This window comes from Pongo pygmaeus, chromosome 2, assembly GCF_028885625.2.
Source record: "Pongo pygmaeus isolate AG05252 chromosome 2, NHGRI_mPonPyg2-v2.0_pri, whole genome shotgun sequence".
In the NCBI taxonomy this organism is placed as follows: Eukaryota; Metazoa; Chordata; class Mammalia; order Primates; family Hominidae; genus Pongo; species Pongo pygmaeus.
Genome location: NC_085930.1, coordinates 128,283,492 through 128,302,479, shown reverse-complemented (window position 1 = coordinate 128,302,479; position 18,988 = coordinate 128,283,492). Strand labels below are relative to the sequence as shown.

The window sequence follows — 18,988 nt, the reverse complement described above, 5'->3', positions numbered from 1 at the left end:
ACCCAATCCTGGCTCCACGTTGATCCTGCTTTCCTTCAGCTTGCCCCAGCTGTTGAATGTGGGTTCTGAAACTAGCTTGCCTGGGTTCAAAATCTGGCTCTGCTGCTTACTAGCTGTGTGACCTTGGGAAAGTTACTTCCCTCTCCGAGCCTCAGTTTCCTTGTATTTACAACGAAGATGGCAATAGAAGCTTCCTTTCAGGCTCTAGAAAGCATGAAATGAGGTGGCACGTAGAGCTTGGAACAGTGTGTGGCACCCTACAGGCCTCAGTGTGTGGCACCCTACAGCCCTACAGGCTGAGTATTACTGTTAAGTCGCACTGTGCCCTCAGGGGTCTTGTTATTGTCCACATTTTGCAGGTGAGGCAGCTGAGGCCCAAGGGGAAACCAAAGACCCGTAAAGCTCCCCCGGGAGAGTTTCCAGCCTCTGGATAAAGGAGAGCAAAATTGCTTTTGCAAAGTAGAAAACCTTGAACAATTTTTGGATGAGAAAATGACTTGCTTTGCCAGCGTTTGTTTAAAGACTGTGGTGGAGAATTCATTAAGTAGCTGTATTTTTTACAATGAAATTAAACCATGTGGGAACACAGCAAGGCATAATGATTCGCTTGTGATTCTGAAGACAGGGTTTTCATATCAGCCCCGTGGGCAAATGATGGGGAAAGCTGGTATGCCACAGTGATGCGCGGGTGGTGCAACCAGGCCACTCAGCAGAAGCAGCGAAAGGGTCCTTCCTTCCTGGACCGGGGCTCATGCCATCTTGCCTCTGCCGGGGTTGCCCTTGTGAAAGAGCCATTGCCTATGTTTCTCAAAGCTGGAGCTTCAGAAGCGGGACTGATTGTATTTGTCAACACGGGAGAAAGCTCAGAGAGGGGAAGTGACTTTCCCCAGGTCGCACAGCTAGTAAACAGTGGAGCCAGATGTTGAACCCAGGCAAGCTGCCCTCAGAGCCCACATTCAACAGGTTGGGCAAGCTGAAGGGGGAGCAGGGTCAGTGTGGAGCCAGGACTGGGTGGGCGGGATGGGTGAAGGAGGTAAATATTGTTGTAAAACGGGGCAGGCCAGGCGGCGTTGAAGAGCTTGACTGGAAATTCTAGCTGCCCATCTGGCCCAACTCACAAGGGCGCCTCTCTCCGCTATATCACCTCCTGGCACTGCCTCGAGCCTCAGTCAAGCTCTTTCCTGACCCAGAGCCTTTTTACATCCTGTTCCCTCTGTCTAGGTTACCCACCCTCTTCTCCTCACGTTCTTCCTGGCCTATTCCTCATCTCAGCTGAAATGCCATCTCTTCAGAAAAGCCTTCTCCGACCAGCCACCTGATTCCTCCCTCACACTGCAGGTCTGTCCCAAGCTCTTAAGCCATAGCATAATTACAGGTGCATTTCCCAGCAGCTTCTCCCCTAGTCTGTTGTCTCAGTGAGAACAGGAACCATCTTAGGGTTGGTCGCTGTGGCAGAGTTCCAGGCTCGAAAGGGGGATTTAGTGAATATTTGTGAATGAATGAATGAGCAAATGAATTAAAAGTCAAAATTCAAATTCCAGCATATATGCTGCTTTTGGAATATCACGCCTGTTAAGGCTTCAAGATTTAAAGTCTTTCCCTGCAAGACACACGGCTTCCTGAGTCCTGCCACCCACTGCCCTTACTGCCCCCAAGGAAAATATTCCCATGCCAGTCACAGCAGCACCTTCCTCCTGGTGACGCAAAAGTGACGGCCTGTGTGACTTCAAAATGTGATTTGTGGCTCCTTGAGGTCCTGGAGACCGTGCAGCTGTATAGCCATGGAGGCCCGTTCCCATGTGAACCTGTCCCTCCCTCTCCCCTTCCTGGGGACTCAGTAGAGACAAGAGCTCAGGCTGGTGGGGAGCGAGCTCTGGGCTTGGAGTCCGACAGCCTGAGCTCAGTCTTCAGCATTGCGCCTGGGCGTCTGTGCCATCATGAGGAGGCCCTGGGTCTCTCCTAGCCTCAGCTTACCCACCTGTAGATGTGGCACGATTACCCCATGAGGCACCAGGAATTGCTATGAGGTAGCCAGTGTAGTGGTTAAGAGGGTGGGCTTTGCAGTCCAACTCCCTGGGTTCAAATCCCAGCTCTGCCATTTAGGAGCTGAGTGAACTTAGGGAAGCTAACTGACCTCTCTAAGCCTCAGTTTCCTCACCAATTGAATAAGTAGAATAGTAGCTCCTCCCCATTTAGGTTGCTGGAATAAAGAATTGAGTTAATTAGTTCCTGGCACATAGTAAGTGTTCCTTTAAATAAGCTGTAATCATCAGTCTTGAGTAAGCCTAGGCTGCCTTTGTGAAGTGTTGTGTCTGAGCTGCTAGGCAATAGCACCTGGGGCTGTGCTGTCTCGTTCAGCAGCTGCAAGGCAGCTGTGGCTCATGAGCACCTTGAAATGTGCCTGGTGTGAAGTGTGTATTGCAAAATAAACACTGTCTTTTAAAGACTTAGTATTTAAACATGTATAATATCTCCTGAATGATTTTTTTGTATTGATTACATGTTGAAACAAAAATAATTTCGATATCTTAAGTTAAAATAGATTATTAAAATAATTCCACCTATTTCTCTTAACATTGCAAAACAATGGCTGCTAGAGTGCTTGTCTACAAAACAGAGACAGTAACAGCAACAAGGGACTCCTGCTGCTTCTGACATCTGTATTTTCTCCTGGGTTAAGGCAGGCTGGCTACAGGTCCCATTGGGGAAAACATTTTGTTCCCATGAGCTCATCACAACAGGCACTATATGCGCTGCATGTGTCTTTGTTATTAGTATCACTACTTAAACGTTGTTACTAGTATCACTACTTAAACATTCCCACAGGCATATGGGGATAAATTGTCAAATCAGATCAGGATCTGCCCACATGTTGCCAAACACAATCAGTGTAGAGTGACCAAGACGGGTGAGCAACCTGAGCTTTTTCTCCTTTGCCTGAAAACTGGGCAATCCCTTGATGCCTCCCTCTGAGGTTTACAAGATAGAAGAGAGTCTGATGAAGGAATTCAGTTTATTCATTCAATAAATATTCATTATCCACCTGCTGTATGGAGGACACTGTTCTAGACATTAAAGACACAGCAGAGAGCAAGACAGGTAAAGAGCAGTCTCATTCTCAGAGCTCATATTCTAGAAGGGAGATAGGCCAGGAAATGCAGATCGTGACAACTGCTATGAAGAAAAGAAAACAGGGTGGTGGTTTGCATTGTGGAATACTACACAGCAGTGAAAAAGAATGAACTATTGCTGTGTACACTCATGTGGGTGAATCACACAGAGAATATTGAGTGAATAAAAGCAGACACAAAAGAGAATATTCTGTATGATTCCATTGATCTGAAGTTCAAGAACTTGCAAAACTAACTTGTAGGAATATAGGTCAAAATAATGGTTACTTTTGAGGAAGAGGTTTGATTAGGAGGAGTCAAAGGAGCCGGTAGGTGCTGGGAATATTCATATCTTGATCTAGGGTAGTAGTTGCACCGGTATATGGTTAGGGAAAATGCCTTAAGCTGTACTCTTGAGATTTGTGTACAGCTCCAGGCATGTGTGCTATATTCATTATCTATTGCAGTGTAACAAAATACCACAAAACTTAGCAGCTTAAAACGTAAGCATTATTATCTCCCATAGTCACGGTGGGTCAGGAATCTGGTACTGACTTCATTGGGTGGTTCTGGCTCGGTATCTGTCATGAAATAGCAATCAAGACCCCGGCCAGAGCTGCAGTCATCTGAAGAATTCCAGAGGCTGGAAGCTCTCTGCCTGCACAATCGCTCATCACATTTGTCTAGGAATTTAGTGCTGGTTATTGATGGGAGGACTCAGTTTCTTCCTCTGTGGACCTGTCCATGGGGCTGGTTAACTGTCCTCTTGAAATGTCAGCTAGCTTCCCCAGAGCAAGAGATTCAAGAGAGAGCAAGCAAGAAGGAAGTGACAACGCTTTTTGTGACCTAGTTTCAGAAGTCACACACCATCACTTTCACCATATTCTATTTGTTAAAAGCAAATCACTAAGTCCTGGCCACACTCAAGGGGAGGGGAATTAAGCTCCACCCCTTCAAGGGAGTAGGATCAAAGAATTTCCACACATATTTTTAAACTACCACACTTTATACCTCAATTTTAAAACAATGTTATTTCTTATTCCAAAAACCAAAAGGGTGGTGGGATAGAAAATAATGGGTTTTAGAAAGCATTTTCACTGAGGCTTTAGAGGAGGTGGCATTTCAGCTGAACTCTGAGAAAAGAGCCATGTGAAGACCGGGGAAAAGCACTGAAGCCAGAGGGCAAAGCAAGTGCAAACACTATGCCTCGGCAGTGAGTCATCGAAGCTTCACAAAGAAGACTGAGAGGGCCAGAAACTCATGAGCAAAGGAAAGGAGGAGTAGTTGAAGTTGGCAAGGTAGGGAGCGGCCACTGAGGCCACAGAAAGAAGTTTGGATTTTATTCTGAAGGTGACTAGAAGCCATTTGAGGAGTTTTCTCCTCTGATGAATATTCTGGACAACATGCTCTGGCTGCTGTGGATTGACCGTGTAGTACTCGAGCAGGAATAGAAATAAGGGATCACTTCGGAGGCCCTCACCGTAAGAGAGGTGATGGCAGCTTGGTGGACAAGTCCCTGGCTCTGCCTCTGGGGTCCCACATCACCAGATTCTTCCAGGGTTCCATTACCAAGCAGGCCTCCCCCAGGACACACACCGAACACACACTCCCATCAAAAGCAATAGAGAGATGCACAGTTGTCTTTGCTGATGGCAAGAGGAGAAGGCTCTTTTTGCCCTGAGGAGGATCAGCTCTGACCATCAACCGGAGCTTTGTGTTGTCCAACAGGGCCCTGCTTTGGTGAGACAGCCTGGCCTAGGCTATTTTTACACATCTCGTGGGGCCTGCATGCTGGTCTTTCCAGATAAGATGCCTTCCTTTCAAACAAAGAGTGTTTTAATCCTGGAGAAGTACTTGGTGGTTGCCACTGGCGTTTGATTTTAGTGTGACAAAATGAAACGACTTGGGTTCTCTCCAGAGACAGAACCAGCCGGAAGCAGTGAGGAGGATGCCTGTTTCACATGGGGGCCATCCTGTTTCAGGCTGGGGCCGGGGCAGGGAATGGAGGCTCCTCAGATAAAAGAAGACATTGAGCAGTCTTCCTTCTCAGGCCATGTGCATTCCTCTCTGGATGTACCAATTGTACTTGGTTTCGGCTTTGAACTTTCTAGGAAGAGAGGCAACAGAACATAGTTTAAATGACTCATCAGAATCCAAATACATTCTAACTTTTGAGGAAGAAAACCTTTTCAAATAGAATACTTAGAAACATTTGAGGGCTGCAGTTTGGATATGGATTTCTAAGTGAGTTATTGGCAATTTGCAAAGTCCTAAATCCTGGTCTTCTGTTCCTTTCCAACAAATCTCTGGATTCTTTCATTTTTGCAGGGGACAGATCTCATGCATTCATTTCTTGGCGGCATGTTAAAGCTGCAAAGACTGATTTAGTACCCATTTGATTCCAAACTAGAAACGTATCCCAGGATTTGGGGCCCATAAATATTGAGCATACTAACTTTGTTGTCGTGGTTGTTGTTGTTGAGACAGGGTCTCACTCTGTCACCCAGGCTGAAGTGCAGTGGCATGATCCCAGCTCACTGCAACCTCCCCCTCCCAGTTCAAGCAATTCTCCAACCTCAGCCTCCCCAGTAGCTGGGACTACAGGTGCGCTTCACCAGGCCTGGCTAATTTTTGTACTTTTTTGTAGAGACAGATTTCACCATGTGGGCCAGGCTGGTCTCGAGTTCCTGACTGCAGATGATCCATCCGCCTTGGCCTCCCAAAGTGCTAACTTTGATTGTCACTTGATAACTAACTCCCTGCATAGGCAGTATTTTCTAATGTTTCTCCAGGTAGTTGAAGGAACATCAGGCTGGGGACTGGAAGACCTGTATTGTAGGCTCTAGCACCATTGCTTGTGTGATCTTGGGCACCACACTTTACTTCCCAGGGCTTTCAGGGGAAATGTGAGGCTTTATGCCCAATGACTTCTGGGTTTTCTTACTTCTCTGACATTGGGAATGGCTTCATACCCCATCAGTTACCAAGATGAAGTGAAACAGGTCAACCAGTTGGGAACCCAGTGGAAATGGCTGGGCTAGCTCAGAAAGGCCCCTGGGCAAGTATCTGGGAGGTGAAAATAACCACCCATCCAATGAAGAGAGATCATGCTAGTGTTTTGAGAACTACTCACATTAACGATCAATTGCTAATTCACCATGCCACTTGATCATATAGTAGGAACATTAAGAAGTTTGAGGACATGTCCTGATTTACATATCTCTACCACCCCTCCCAATATAAAATGAAGTTTCTGTTTCCAGTCCACAAGCTCTGCACCCCTCTACACCATGTAGGCCACCGTGAATAGTTATGCAGTTATGTGCTGCACAAAAGTGCCCAGTAAGGCTGATATCGAAATCAGTACTGGGCTAAAGGTTATCTAAACTTAGAGAGGTGTCTAGGTTGAGTATTGGCATGGAGAGAGAATGAGGCGGCTATGGAGCAATGGTTAAAAGCACAGGTTCTAGAAAAAGCCGAAATCAAATCATTCTACTAGCTTATGTGACCTAGCATGAGCTATTCAGATTTGTTTCCCCAGCTAATAATAACAACTCATGTGTTGATAGGAGAAATAATATACTGGTGTTTAGTATGGTACCTGGTAGGTGATCAATAAAACATTAGCTATTACTGTATGTTAGGGATGAAAAGTGCTTACTCATTCAGTTTTCCTCTCGGAGTTTTAACCAATAAGACACTGAAGTCAGACTTTTAAAAATATATACCAGCAGAGGCGCTGCTGCACCCTCACTCTGTAGGATGTCCTGGTGCCTTCCTCCATATCCATGCTGGAGTCCTTTGTGTAGGGAGAAGGCTGGCTCCTAGGTCACTGCCTTCTTGGAGATTTAGAGAACCCAAAAGCATGTGACCATTGCAGTGCAACTGTCCCATCATGGTTCATGTGGGCCAGTGGGTTTGAGGCTTTTGTGGATCCACCACCAGTCAGATAGGACTGTCTTCCCCATGGGAAGTGTCCTGGTCCCAAACCCCCAGTGTTTCCCTGACAAGATGAGAGATTTGACAGAAGTTTTTGTTTTAGGAGACCTGATGGGGATATGGGCAGGATGGAGAGGGCTTTACTACCCCTCCTAGGTAGAGGTCCTGTGTCTTCCTCAGAGGCCACTCCTCTCTGCACATGGCCATGTAACAGGAGTAATGCAGGCCTTTCTGATCACATCTGTCCTCCTGTAGGTTGACACTGAGGTGGACAATTCACACGACTATACCCAGTCAAATTAAGTGCCATTATCTGGCAAAAACTCTCAACTTCTTCAACCTACTGAGTTACTCACTTTTGTCCAGGTGGGATTTACTTCTCTCTGTGCGTCAAGCAGCTCTGAAACTTTTTCAGAGGGAAAAGTCAAGTATTGAAACCTAGTCAGCAGAGACCCTTTATTGTTGGTGCAGAAATGTGGTTCTGGGTGGGGAAGTGCTCTGGAATGCACAGAGCTCTTTACCAGCATTTAGGCTTAATAGGGCAGTGGAAACATGAACCAGGATTGAGTATCTACAGAAGCAAGGCATTTTTAGTTTGTTTTGCTCTGAGTGAGGCCTAGAGGCACAGGGCAGTGAGCAGGAGTCTCCTTAGTAACTGGCGCCCCAGGGGGCCAACAGGGTTATGTGTCAAGCATACACTGGGTGGGATTGGGAGACTCTGGCAGAGTGACTCAGGCTTTTTGCCTGTAGAAATCCTGCCTACACTTTAGGATTCGGTTGAAATGCCACCTCTTTATGGATCTGCCCTTGATTTCCTCTTGGCTATTTCTGAGCTTTCCTTTTTCTGAACTCCCTAGTACCTTGTTGGTTTCACTCATATCCCTTGTATTGCAGCTGTCTCTGTAACCACGTGATCAGAGGCATCATGGGAGAGAGAGCCTAACTTGGGTTTGAGTCAGATTCAGTTACATGTTAACTATGTAACATTGGGCACATCACCTAACCTTTCTGAGCCTTAAGTCCTTCATTTGTAAAATAAGAATAACATTCACTTTACCAAGCTGTTTGAAAGATTGAATGTAGAGTATGTACAAAACTTGATCTATACTATGCATTTAATAAATTGTCATTTATTGTAGACTGTAAGCTCTTAAAAAATAGAATCTTATTCATCTTTTTTTTTTTAATCTCCAGCGCCTGGCACAGTGCCTGGGACATAATTAGGTACTCAGTAAATGTTTATTTCAGTCAAATAATGAATTACTTTTAAAAAGATATTTCTCAAAATTTATTGTGTCCTGTTTAGTGTTTCCTGAAAAACTTTAGCCCCTGGGTTTTGACTTCTGTAGTCTCTTAATGAAAGAGCTAAAGAAGACATTCAACATGTGAAAGGGGGACAGACTGCCCCATGTGATGTAAGAGCTCCTTGGAAATCTTCATGTTATTTCCTGCTTACATCTGATTGATGATTTCAGGACAGGATGGCTTAGAACATCCATCAATTTTTTTTCCTTCCAGATTCTTAGAATTTGCACCAGGTATACCCCAGAACAAGACACCATGACTTTCTCAGACGGCCTTACCCTAAATCGAACTCAGATGCACAATGCTGGATTTGGTCCTCTGACTGACCTTGTGTTCACCTTTGCCAACCAGCTCCTGCCTTTGGAAATGGATGACACAGAAACAGGCCTTCTCAGTGCCATCTGCTTAATCTGTGGAGGTACCAACTATGCAGAAAAGCCTCATGAAATTCCACGAAGAACAGTTTATACTTGTAATTTGTGAAAAATTCCTCATTTCCCTTTTGGAGTTGTTTTACATGGGAAAAGATGTGAATAAAGCCAGGCATACATGCCTGGTTTCATTGTATTTTTCCATGTTGTTACAAATTAACTAATGGTATTTGGGATCCTTCTGCTCAGAAAGAAATCCCAAAAAGCTGTTACTCCAATTGCCACAGATTTTGTTTTTTTCTTAAAGGCAGGATCACACTATTGTAAAATGAATTGTATGGGGACATTTGAATGATGACAAGGGACTTGTATGTGCTGTTTGTTATCTAGTGGGTAGGCATATACAAGTATTTGGCTGGACCCTCCCACCAACCCTTGCAGGACTGGGATAAAATTTAGCTTTCTTCTTTGTAGTGACCCCTACTGGCCTATAGGAGGCTGAATCGTAAGTGGTTAAAAAGTAATGGTTTTAATTAAGGAGCAGATTTACTTTGTGCTAAAATAACCATCCTGCTCAAGATTTGTTTTAATTCAGTTCGGTAGTGACACCTTCTGGTCACAGGAGGTAATTCTTTCCCTGGGACAAAAAGCAACCAGCCATCAAAATGTTTATACTACCAAGGGGGGCGATTTTTTTTTTTTCCCCCAAGTATCACTGCTTAAAGCAACTGCGTAAGTCTGCAAATTTGTGTATGTAATTGAATTACCAAATTAATGAACTCATAACAGTAGGAATAAGGAAACAAGGAAGAGGGGAAAAGGGCATAAATCCTGATTTTAATACTTTATTCCTGGTATCTAGACCGCCAGGACCTTGAGGAACCGACAAAAGTAGATAAGCTACAAGAACCATTGCTGGAAGCACTAAAAATTTATATCAGAAAAAGACGACCCAGCAAGCCTCACATGTTTCCAAAGATCTTAATGAAAATCACAGATCTCCGTAGCATCAGTGCTAAAGGTATGTCTTTGTGCTCTCAGTACTGTAGTCACACAGTGGACTTGAGGGCCTTACCAGGTTGTGTCGCTTTATTCAGTTCAGGATGTTTAATGGCTGCTTTTAAAGTCTTGGAACTCATTTCTCATTGAAATCAAAAGGAAATAGTATCCCTCCCCACTCCAAAAAAAAAAAAAAAAAAAAACACCTCAAATCTTACCCTATTCAATTATCTTAATGATTGAGAGCTTTAAAATTCATGACTGATTAGAAAAACATTGTTTTCAAGAGAATGTACTATAACAGGCTAATTTTCTAGGTTCATACATTTAATTCCAGCTTTCTACACGTCTGGTTTATGTAACCTTGACTCCAGTTTTTCTTGAATATCCAAACCTTTGTTAAGTTTCTCAATCAATCACTTTAGCCATTGCTCTTTTGTATATAGGCAGATTTTCTTCTGCACACTTCTAAGCAAAGGAATTCTTGCCTTCCTAAGAGGTATATTCTTTGCCTAGTGATTTTCTGTTTATGTAGCAACTCAAGCAATTAATAGAGGTGCCTAGATCCCTATCACAGTTGAGTGTTTAACAGTAAGGTTTTTCTATGTAGAGACAACTCAGCAGCTATCCCTGGTACCAAATGGGCTATTGTCATTCTCCTTTCCCCATCAGACTACTTACTCTGTCTCTGAAGATGTTTGCTAGCCAAGGAATAAACTTTGTATTTCAGAAAGTGCTTAAAAGCACAGGGAACTTGTTTGACAAGCAGTCTTAACTAACTCTTGAGCTCCTTCTAAGAGGTCTCCTCGATGAGCATTCTGAATTCTTCCTTGCATGGAATTAAGAGTAGAAGTAAACAGCAGATACCAGTGTGGTTGTGAATACGTTATCTTTGATTTTTAAAAATGAGGCTGTTTAACTTAATACTATCATTCTGTATAGATGACTACACTAGTGATATCTAATAGAATTTACTGCAATTACAGAAATAATGTATACTGTCCAGTTCAGTAGCCACTAGACACAAGAGGTTCTCGAGCACTTGAAGTGTGGCTTATGCAACTGAGGCACTGTTTTTCTCATTTTATTTAACAAATTTAAATTTAGCTACCTAGTGGGTATTGTACTGGACAGAGTGCTGCTAAATCAAGTTGTTAATAGTCACTGCACATTGTGAACTCCTCTGTTTGTGGGTAACTGGCATCAATCTGTCTTTTTCAAGATACACTTCTTTCATCAGGAACTTCTCTTTGTAAATTGTTATGTCCTGAAACTGACTAAGACATCATGTTTAAACGTCACCATATCTCTGCTGCTTTTCCACAAAGAAGTAAAAATGTTTTAATGGTGTAAAATAAGGATAGCCTCTGGGAGGCATTGTTTGCATAATTTTCTGTTATCAAAAGGAGCAATCGTATCAGTTATTGCTTGCATAAAAGACAAATGAAGTTCTAGCAGAGCATAAAAAGACCCTCTCTATCAATCAACATACTGTGAGTCTGAGCTGGTTGAGAACCCAATCTAACTTTGCAATAAACTAACATGATTTTTGGTGGATGCAATTCCCATTCCAAATACATTTATCTTTGTATTTATGAGTGTGATAGTGATCGATGGATCCTTTTCAACAAAAAGCCACCTGATAGCTACATTTCATAATTCCTAAGCAAGAATCTTAGGAAACACCTCCGTTAAAATATATGAAAATTGGTCCCTGGTTATCTGTCATAGCTTAACTCCTTATCTTAACCAGATTTCCATTATCTCTTTTGAAAAGGTGCAGAGCGTGTAATTACCTTGAAAATGGAAATTCCTGGATCAATGCCACCTCTCATTCAAGAAATGCTGGAGAATTCTGAAGGACATGAACCCTTGACCCCAAGTTCAAGTGGGAACACAGCAGAGCACAGTCCTAGCATCTCACCCAGCTCAGTGGAAAACAGTGGGGTCAGTCAGTCACCACTCGTGCAATAAGACATTTTCTAGCTACTTCAAACATTCCCCAGTACCTTCAGTTCCAGGATTTAAAATGCAAGAAAAAACATTTTTACTGCTGCTTAGTTTTTGGACTGAAAATATATTAAAACTCAAGAAGGACCAAGAAGTTTTCATATGTATCTATATATATATATATACTCCTCACTGTGTAACTTACCTAGAAATACAAAAACTTTTCCAATTCTAAAAAAAATCAGCCATTTCATGCAACCAGAAACTAGTTAAAAGCTTCTATTTTCCTCTTTGAACACTCAAGATTGCATGGCAAAGACCCAGTCAAAATGATTTACCCCTGGTTAAGTTTCTGAAGACTTTGTACATACAGAAGTATGGCTCTGTTCTTTCTATACTGTATGTTTGGTGCTTTCCTTTTGTCTTGTATATTCAAAATAACCATGACACCAAGGTTATGAAATAGACTACTGTACATGTCTACCTAGGTTCAAAAAGATAAAACTGTCTTGCTTTCATGGAATAGTCAAGACATCAAGGTAAGGAAAAACAACAACTATTGTACAGTATGACAAGATAAGGCTGAAGATATTCTACTTTAGTTAGTATGGAAGCTTGTCTTTGCTCTTTCTGATGCTCTCAAACTGCATCTTTTATTTCATGTTGCCCAGTAAAAGTATACAAATTCCCTGCACTAGCAGAAGAGAATTCTGTATCAGTGTAACTGCCAGTTCAGTTAATCAAATGTCATTTGTTCAATTGTTAATGTCACTTTAAATTAAAAGTGGTTTATTACTTGTTTAATGACATAACTACACAGTTTAAAAAATAAAAATTAAAAAAAAAAACATTTTTACAGTAATGATAGCCTCCAAGGCAGAAACACTTTTCAGTGTTAAGTAAGTTTTTGTTTACCTGTTCACAAGCCATTAGGGAAATTTCATGGGATAATTAGCAGGCTGGTCTACCACCTGGACCATGTAACTCTAGTGTCCTTCCTGATTGATTCATGCCTGATTGATTGATGATATTGGGATTTTTTTTTTCCAGCCTTCCTTCTTGATGCCAAGGGGCTAATTAATATTAACTCCCAAAGACAGACACAGGCATAGAATCTGCCTCCTTTGACCTTGTTCAATCACTATGAAGCAGAGTGAAAGCTGTGGTAGAGTGGTTAACAGATACAAGTGTCAGTTTCTTAGTTCTCATTTAAGCACTAGTGGCATTTTTTTTTTTTTTTTTTTTTTGATGATATATTAGCAAGTCTGTGATGTACTTTCACTGGCTCTGTTTGTACATTGAGATTGTTTGTTTAACAATGCTTTCTATGTTCATATACTGTTTACCTTTTTCCATGGAGTCTCCTGGCAAAGAATAAAATATATTTATTTTAAAGGTGTGTGGGAGCTTTTACTACACCTTTATCTTCAGTAAAGAGACAGAGAACACAGTTCCATTTTTAATGTTTAAATTTCATTTCAAAAAGCAGGTCTGTAGTTTGTAACCATGACAATTAAAATCTGTGCTAATGCACGGCAGTCTATAACAATTCTACAAGCCAATCAGACAGTACGTGACATTTCAATGAGTAAAAAAGAGCATAAAACTGTATGTGTAAGAACAAAATGTTAAAAGGCCTACCACAATAATAAAAAACCGTCAATTACATCATCACATTAAAATAAGCCAGATGTACAAAAGTCTGAGACAGAGAAGACTAAAGGACAACACAAGATATTTGTTGAAAAATGTTTGTGCTCTTTGGGCACTTAATTAAACATTGCAAAATCAACGTCTTCTTCTTCTTCATCAGACTCGGCAAAATATTTTACTTCTTTCCTAGCCCGACCGGTTCGTGGCAGAGAAGGTGGCTCAGTAGGGAACTCTGAGGGGAAGATGTCCACATCTGAATCCTGATCAAAAGATGTCTTCTTCGGTTTCTAGATTTTTTTTTTTCAATAGATTTAAAAGTTTTATGAAAGGAAATAAAGACTAGTATTAAGAACTATCACTCCTTAAACTTCGCTTATGTTTAGGAAGTATTACAAATAATGGTGCTTTTAAAATTAGACTCATAATGCTAACCTAAGTGTAAGACCAGTTACCTTATTTTTTAGAGGAAAAAGATTACATACAGTAATTCGCCACCTTGGTGGTTTCATATTTACCAAGTTCTAGCCTGAAAAATGTAACACCTTTATTTCTGAAATTATATATTACCCAAAAAGTATGCACAATGCCCAGATTAGTAAAAATTCAAGCTGTCCTATTGTTAAGTACGTATCAAGAATTCATGGGAGGAAACAAGACTCCTGCACCGTGTGTAGTATGTGTGCACTGTAAGTGTTTTAAAAAATGCAAAGTATCACCGAGGTGGACCTGAGACATAGAAGATGACTGAATGGAAGAGGTCAATGTAGAAATCAACATAAAAAGGGATGGGGGGAGCTGATGTCATTTACCTAAAAGAAATAGTGTACTTCTGGAAAAGGGTCAGACTAATTGGAAAAATCAGCCACAGTCAAATGAATTCAATTAAAAAAAAATCAAATTAGCCCTGGTCAAATAAATCCAAGTTAAAAGGAAACAGTCTTTAGTCTGAAAAATAATATTTTAGTCTGAAAGAGTCTAATATTTAGGTAGCATAACACTACTATAGCTCAATGGATGAAATGGAAGATTCTAAGTAGGTTAATTTATAGCAGTTATTTAGGAAATAGTCCTGATTATATAAATTTATACTTGAATAATTCCTCAACCAAATACAAGCCCCATATTGATACGAGATGCTAGGTGGAAAGCTGTTCCAGGACTGTAGTAATAAGCAAACTAAGTCAGTTACAGATCTTTTTTTAAAAAGCCATGCACGAATGTGCAATGATGTTCCCGGTTACCTTGCTTGTTGTTTTGGATGTTTTCCTGCCAGGGTTATAATCGCCTTCATTTTCAGAGCCAGATGCTTTCCTTTTCTTTGCCCCTCGGCCTTTACCTTAAAATGATACAAAAGGTTTTTTCTTCCGTGGTTAAGTGCAATATAAAAAGATAAATGTCACAACATTGTAGTTTATTTCTTTGGCATGCCCAATCAGTGGAGCACTGCAGTCCTGATCTCTTACTATGAGTGATTAAAAACAATTTGGCAGTAGCATTTCAATTCCGGGGTTGACATGACCAAAGACTTTTTGACAAATACATTTAAACTAGTGGGAAAGTCCCAAAGACAAATTTTAATGATGAATCCCTTCATACATAAAACATTTTATTTGTATTTGTTATGTGGTCCTTGAGCCTGAAAAGGAAATATCTTGGAAGAGTACTTCTTAAATTACATGGGATTTAAAATTTTTTTTTAATTTCTAATTTGTCATAGGCCAATACTTTTAAAAATACCATAGAACACAAATTACTAAAAAATGTAATCACATGCTGTTTTAGTAACACAAAATTATTATAAAGGTCTAAATGTTTACTCAGTTTTACTTATCAAAGACTAGTAACAACCAACTGCATATCCCACGTTGAGTGGCACCATATGAGAACCACAAATATTAACTATAAAATGTCAAATACATATTCCTTCTCAGACCTAGACTCAGCACATGCAGCATTTTTTTTCACCTACCTAACCTCTTATTCTCATCATTGGAGGTGGAAGGAGAAAAGGTAATATTTAAGTAGGGGCCAGATGTTTTCCATCCCACAATGATGCCAATGAAATAAAACAACTAAATAGCAATTTTATATCTTTAAAACCTCCCTTGACAGCTAGACTGGACAAGTACGAAGACAGCCTTAAATAATCTTAGGATGTCATATTTGATCAAATGAATCAGGGAAATAGCATTTTGGAATTTATAAAGGCTTTCAATTCTGCATATCTTGAGTACTACCTTCCCAGTCACTGTGATTCTTTTCCACCCTCTTATCCCCATTTCCCTGTAGGTCTACAGCTCCTTATCCCAACCACTCCTTTAAGAAATATAAGAAACACACTGAGGAAGATATCCTTCAGTTGAATAAAAGGTAGAGCAGCTACTCTCACAGCATATCATGTCTTACGAACATATTTTACAAAACATCTTCAAGGGCTTTCCAGATTCTGGAGACAAAGAGGGGATGCCACGGAGAACTGGTGCTGTTCCTTGTGTGGCCCTGAATACAGTTATTTCTTAGGTGAGAAAAAAAGTTCTAGCCTAAGAGTCCTGGATCTAGCCCATTACTGTAAGTATCACAGTTTAGTTAGTGTGGAGTGCTGATCTGACTTTTTAATAACAACTTTCAGTGAGTTGGCTGCAGGGGAGAATTTGGACCATTCTTAGGGATTCTTATTTAACCTCTTTGAGCCTCAATTTTTTAATTTGTAAAACAAAGTGATGAACTAAATTGCTATACCTCCTTTGGACTATACTCAGCACTGATTCCTAGACACACTGCTTACTGAGGAGTAAAGCAATTTAAAACAAAATAGATACCTAGCCTCTCTAAATTCAATTAGGTAGAAAAAATTCAATCTTTTCCACACAGTATATGTTTAAAGGGTTATAAGAAGATAATCCTCACCTTTTGGTGTTGTAGTCTTCTTTGGAATGCCAAATTCTGAATCCGAGTCAGAGTTTACAGCCTCTACTACCTTCTTCTGTTTTGGGGCTCTCTTGGGCTTAGGGGCTGTATCTGAAGACGGTTTTCCTAGTAAGCAAATTTCCATTTCACAGGTCAATATACTTACCAACAAACCAAACTGAAGAGAGTCCTATATAAATGGAATTTCTTATAGCTGATTAGAAACTGAGTTGCCTGGCTGGGCATGGTGGCTCACACCTGTAATGCCAGCACTCTGGGAGGCCAAGGCAGGGTGGATCACCTGAGGTCAGCAGTTCAAGACCAGCCTGGCCAATATGGTGAAACCCCATCTCTACTAAAAATAAAAAAATTAGCCAGGTGTGGTGGCAGGTGCCTGTAATTCCAGCTACTTGGGAGGCTGAGGCAGGAGAATCGCTTGAACCCGGGAGGTCGCAGTGAGCTGAGACTGCGCCATTGCACTCCAGTTGGGCAACAAGAGCAAAACTCTATCTCCAAAAAAAAAAAAAAAAAAAAAAAAATTGTGTCGCCTTAAATAATGAAATGGTTTCTCTTTGCTTGGCGGCAATGTAAAGGCAAACAATTTCTCATAGATGACAAAATGCTTTTTATTTAATTATGTATAATTTGCCCTTAGGTAATACAATTAAGACATTTTAAGGAAGAGCCATTAAAATAAATTAAGCAGTAACTTTTAAATATAGTCATGACAAAAGAGTAGCATATTTGATAAATTAATTATAACCCAAGTATAACCACAGATTAAGTCCTAACTTTTAGAACGTTTTAGAGAAAAAAAAAATGTATGGGATCCTCAAATACAATGAATAGAAACCAACTCACTTCCATTCAAAAGCTGAAATCCAGACTTGGCATTTTTATGTGGAAAGAAATATAAAATCCTAGATAAGTAGACAATAGATACAAAGCCTTTGCTTTCTGGAATTCTGAAAAATAGACCTTGTTTTACAGCTTTATCTGCAGTTCTATGTGAAAACTGATAAATCAGGCCAGTCGCAGTGGCTTACACCTGTAATCCCAGAACTTTGGGAGGCCAAGGCAGGCGGATCACCGGAGGTCAGGAGTTCGAAACCAGCCTGCCCAACATGGTGAAACCCCATCTCTACTAAAAATACAAAAAATTAGCCCAGTGAGGTGGCGTGTGCCTGTAGTCGCAGCTACTTGGGAGAATGAGGCAGAGGAATCGCTTGAACCCAGGCAAGGGAGGTTGCCGTGAGCCAAGATCATGCCACTCCACTCTAGCCTTGGTGACAGAGCAAGACTCTGTCTCAAAAAAAAAAAAAAGAAAAGAAAAAAACTGATAAATCACTTTTTGTAATTAAGAAAACCTAATTTGGAAGAAAATATATTAACTGTAGACTTTGTTTAAAAAAAAAAAAAACCTACGCTGATTCTATGGAAAATGTATTCCAGTCGCAATTTGAGACACTACAAATAAGGCCCCTCACTAGCCAAGAGCAGGAGGAGCCCTAGGAAAGTGGCACTCAGATTGCGTGGCTTTTCCCACCTGAGTCTTCATGACTATATCTACAAGAACCACAGGGCAGCTCCTAGCAGGGAGTATAAACTTAGCCAGGTGTTCTAGGAACCACTTTTTTTCCTTGGCTTGGAGTTACATGGCACTTTCAATTCTACCAGGCAAACAGGTCAGATATCTGAGTACTATAGCTGCCTTTCTGCTGTAAACTATTGGAACTACAGAATTTAACTTGTATAACATATGCAATTTGGACTTAACATAGACAATCCCACAGAGGGATATGATGCATCCTCTTCTTGAAATGATATTTTATTGGAATTATATTTTGCAAGGGAGGCTAGAGGAAGGCTGAGGACTTGCTGGGGTCCCTGAAATCACACCACACAGGCAGTCTACCTACTCAACTTAGACAAGGCCAGTTCAGCTACTGAAGAAGGAAGCAAGTAGAATAGGTACCATGATATTCTAGCTTTTTAGTCATGCTAAACTCATTAGGTTAAATATGGGTGAACAGTTTGATGAAGGAAATGGGGTATGTTTCAGGAAGTAATACGGCTCCCAAGTTTTCAGGGTGTTTATAAGATGCTCATATGAAGATTATTTTTAAAAGGTGCTTTTTGATTGTTCTGTTGTTGTTATTTGAGATGGAGTCTCACTCTACCGTCCAGGCTGGAGTGCAGTGGTGCCATCTCAGCTCACTGCAACCTCTGCCTCCCGAGTTCAAGCGATTCTTATGCCTCAGCTTCCTGAGTAGCTGGGACTACAGGCATGCACACGCCACCACACCAGGCTAATTTTTGTATTTTTAGTAGAGATGGGAGTTTGCCATGTTGGCCAGGCTGGTCTCAAACTCCTGACCTCCAGTCATCTGCCTGCCTCGACCTCCCAAAGTTCTGGGATTACAGGTGTGAGCCACTGCACCCAGCCTGATTGTTTTTTTTAAAAAGAGAAATTATAGGGTCTATCTCAATGTGGGTTCCCCAAATTTGGGCCAATCTGCCTAATCCTAGAGTAAGAATTCAAGTGTAAGTATTTATTTGAGAGATAAAGGAAAGGGAGACAAAAATGAGACAACAAAGAGAAGGCAGACAGTAATAGGTAAGTTACCAAGCCAATCATCACTCTAGGAGCTTAATTCCATAAGAAATTTTTGAGAGCCAGTGTGAAACACACATCCCACAGTTGGCTCACATGAGAGGCAAGGACACTGAGATATTTATAGACCAACTTTCCTC

General features: G+C 41.1%; 2 protein-coding genes across 5 annotated transcripts in view; one reads left to right on the top strand and one right to left on the bottom strand.

Annotated features, from left to right (window-relative positions):
* The window catches only part of RARB (retinoic acid receptor beta), a 781,226-nt gene extending 767,817 nt beyond the window's left edge, over positions 1-13,409 (top strand). For all 3 annotated transcript variants that reach the window (XM_063662108.1, XM_054483091.2, XM_054483092.2), the window contains 3 exons: positions 8,568-8,772; positions 9,588-9,746; positions 11,502-13,409. In XM_063662108.1, the coding sequence (XP_063518178.1) occupies positions 8,568-8,772; positions 9,588-9,746; positions 11,502-11,698 (561 nt within the window). In that variant the 3' untranslated portion in view covers positions 11,699-13,409. The remainder of the gene's footprint in view (positions 1-8,567; positions 8,773-9,587; positions 9,747-11,501) is intronic.
* Positions 13,121-18,988, bottom strand: part of TOP2B (DNA topoisomerase II beta) — a 66,787-nt gene continuing 60,919 nt past the window's right edge. For both annotated transcript variants that reach the window (XM_054483090.2, XM_054483089.2), the window contains exons 34-36: positions 16,235-16,360; positions 14,569-14,663; positions 13,121-13,614 (exon numbers count right to left, since the gene is read on the bottom strand). In XM_054483090.2, the coding sequence (XP_054339065.1) occupies positions 13,444-13,614; positions 14,569-14,663; positions 16,235-16,360 (392 nt within the window). In that variant the 3' untranslated portion in view covers positions 13,121-13,443. The remainder of the gene's footprint in view (positions 13,615-14,568; positions 14,664-16,234; positions 16,361-18,988) is intronic.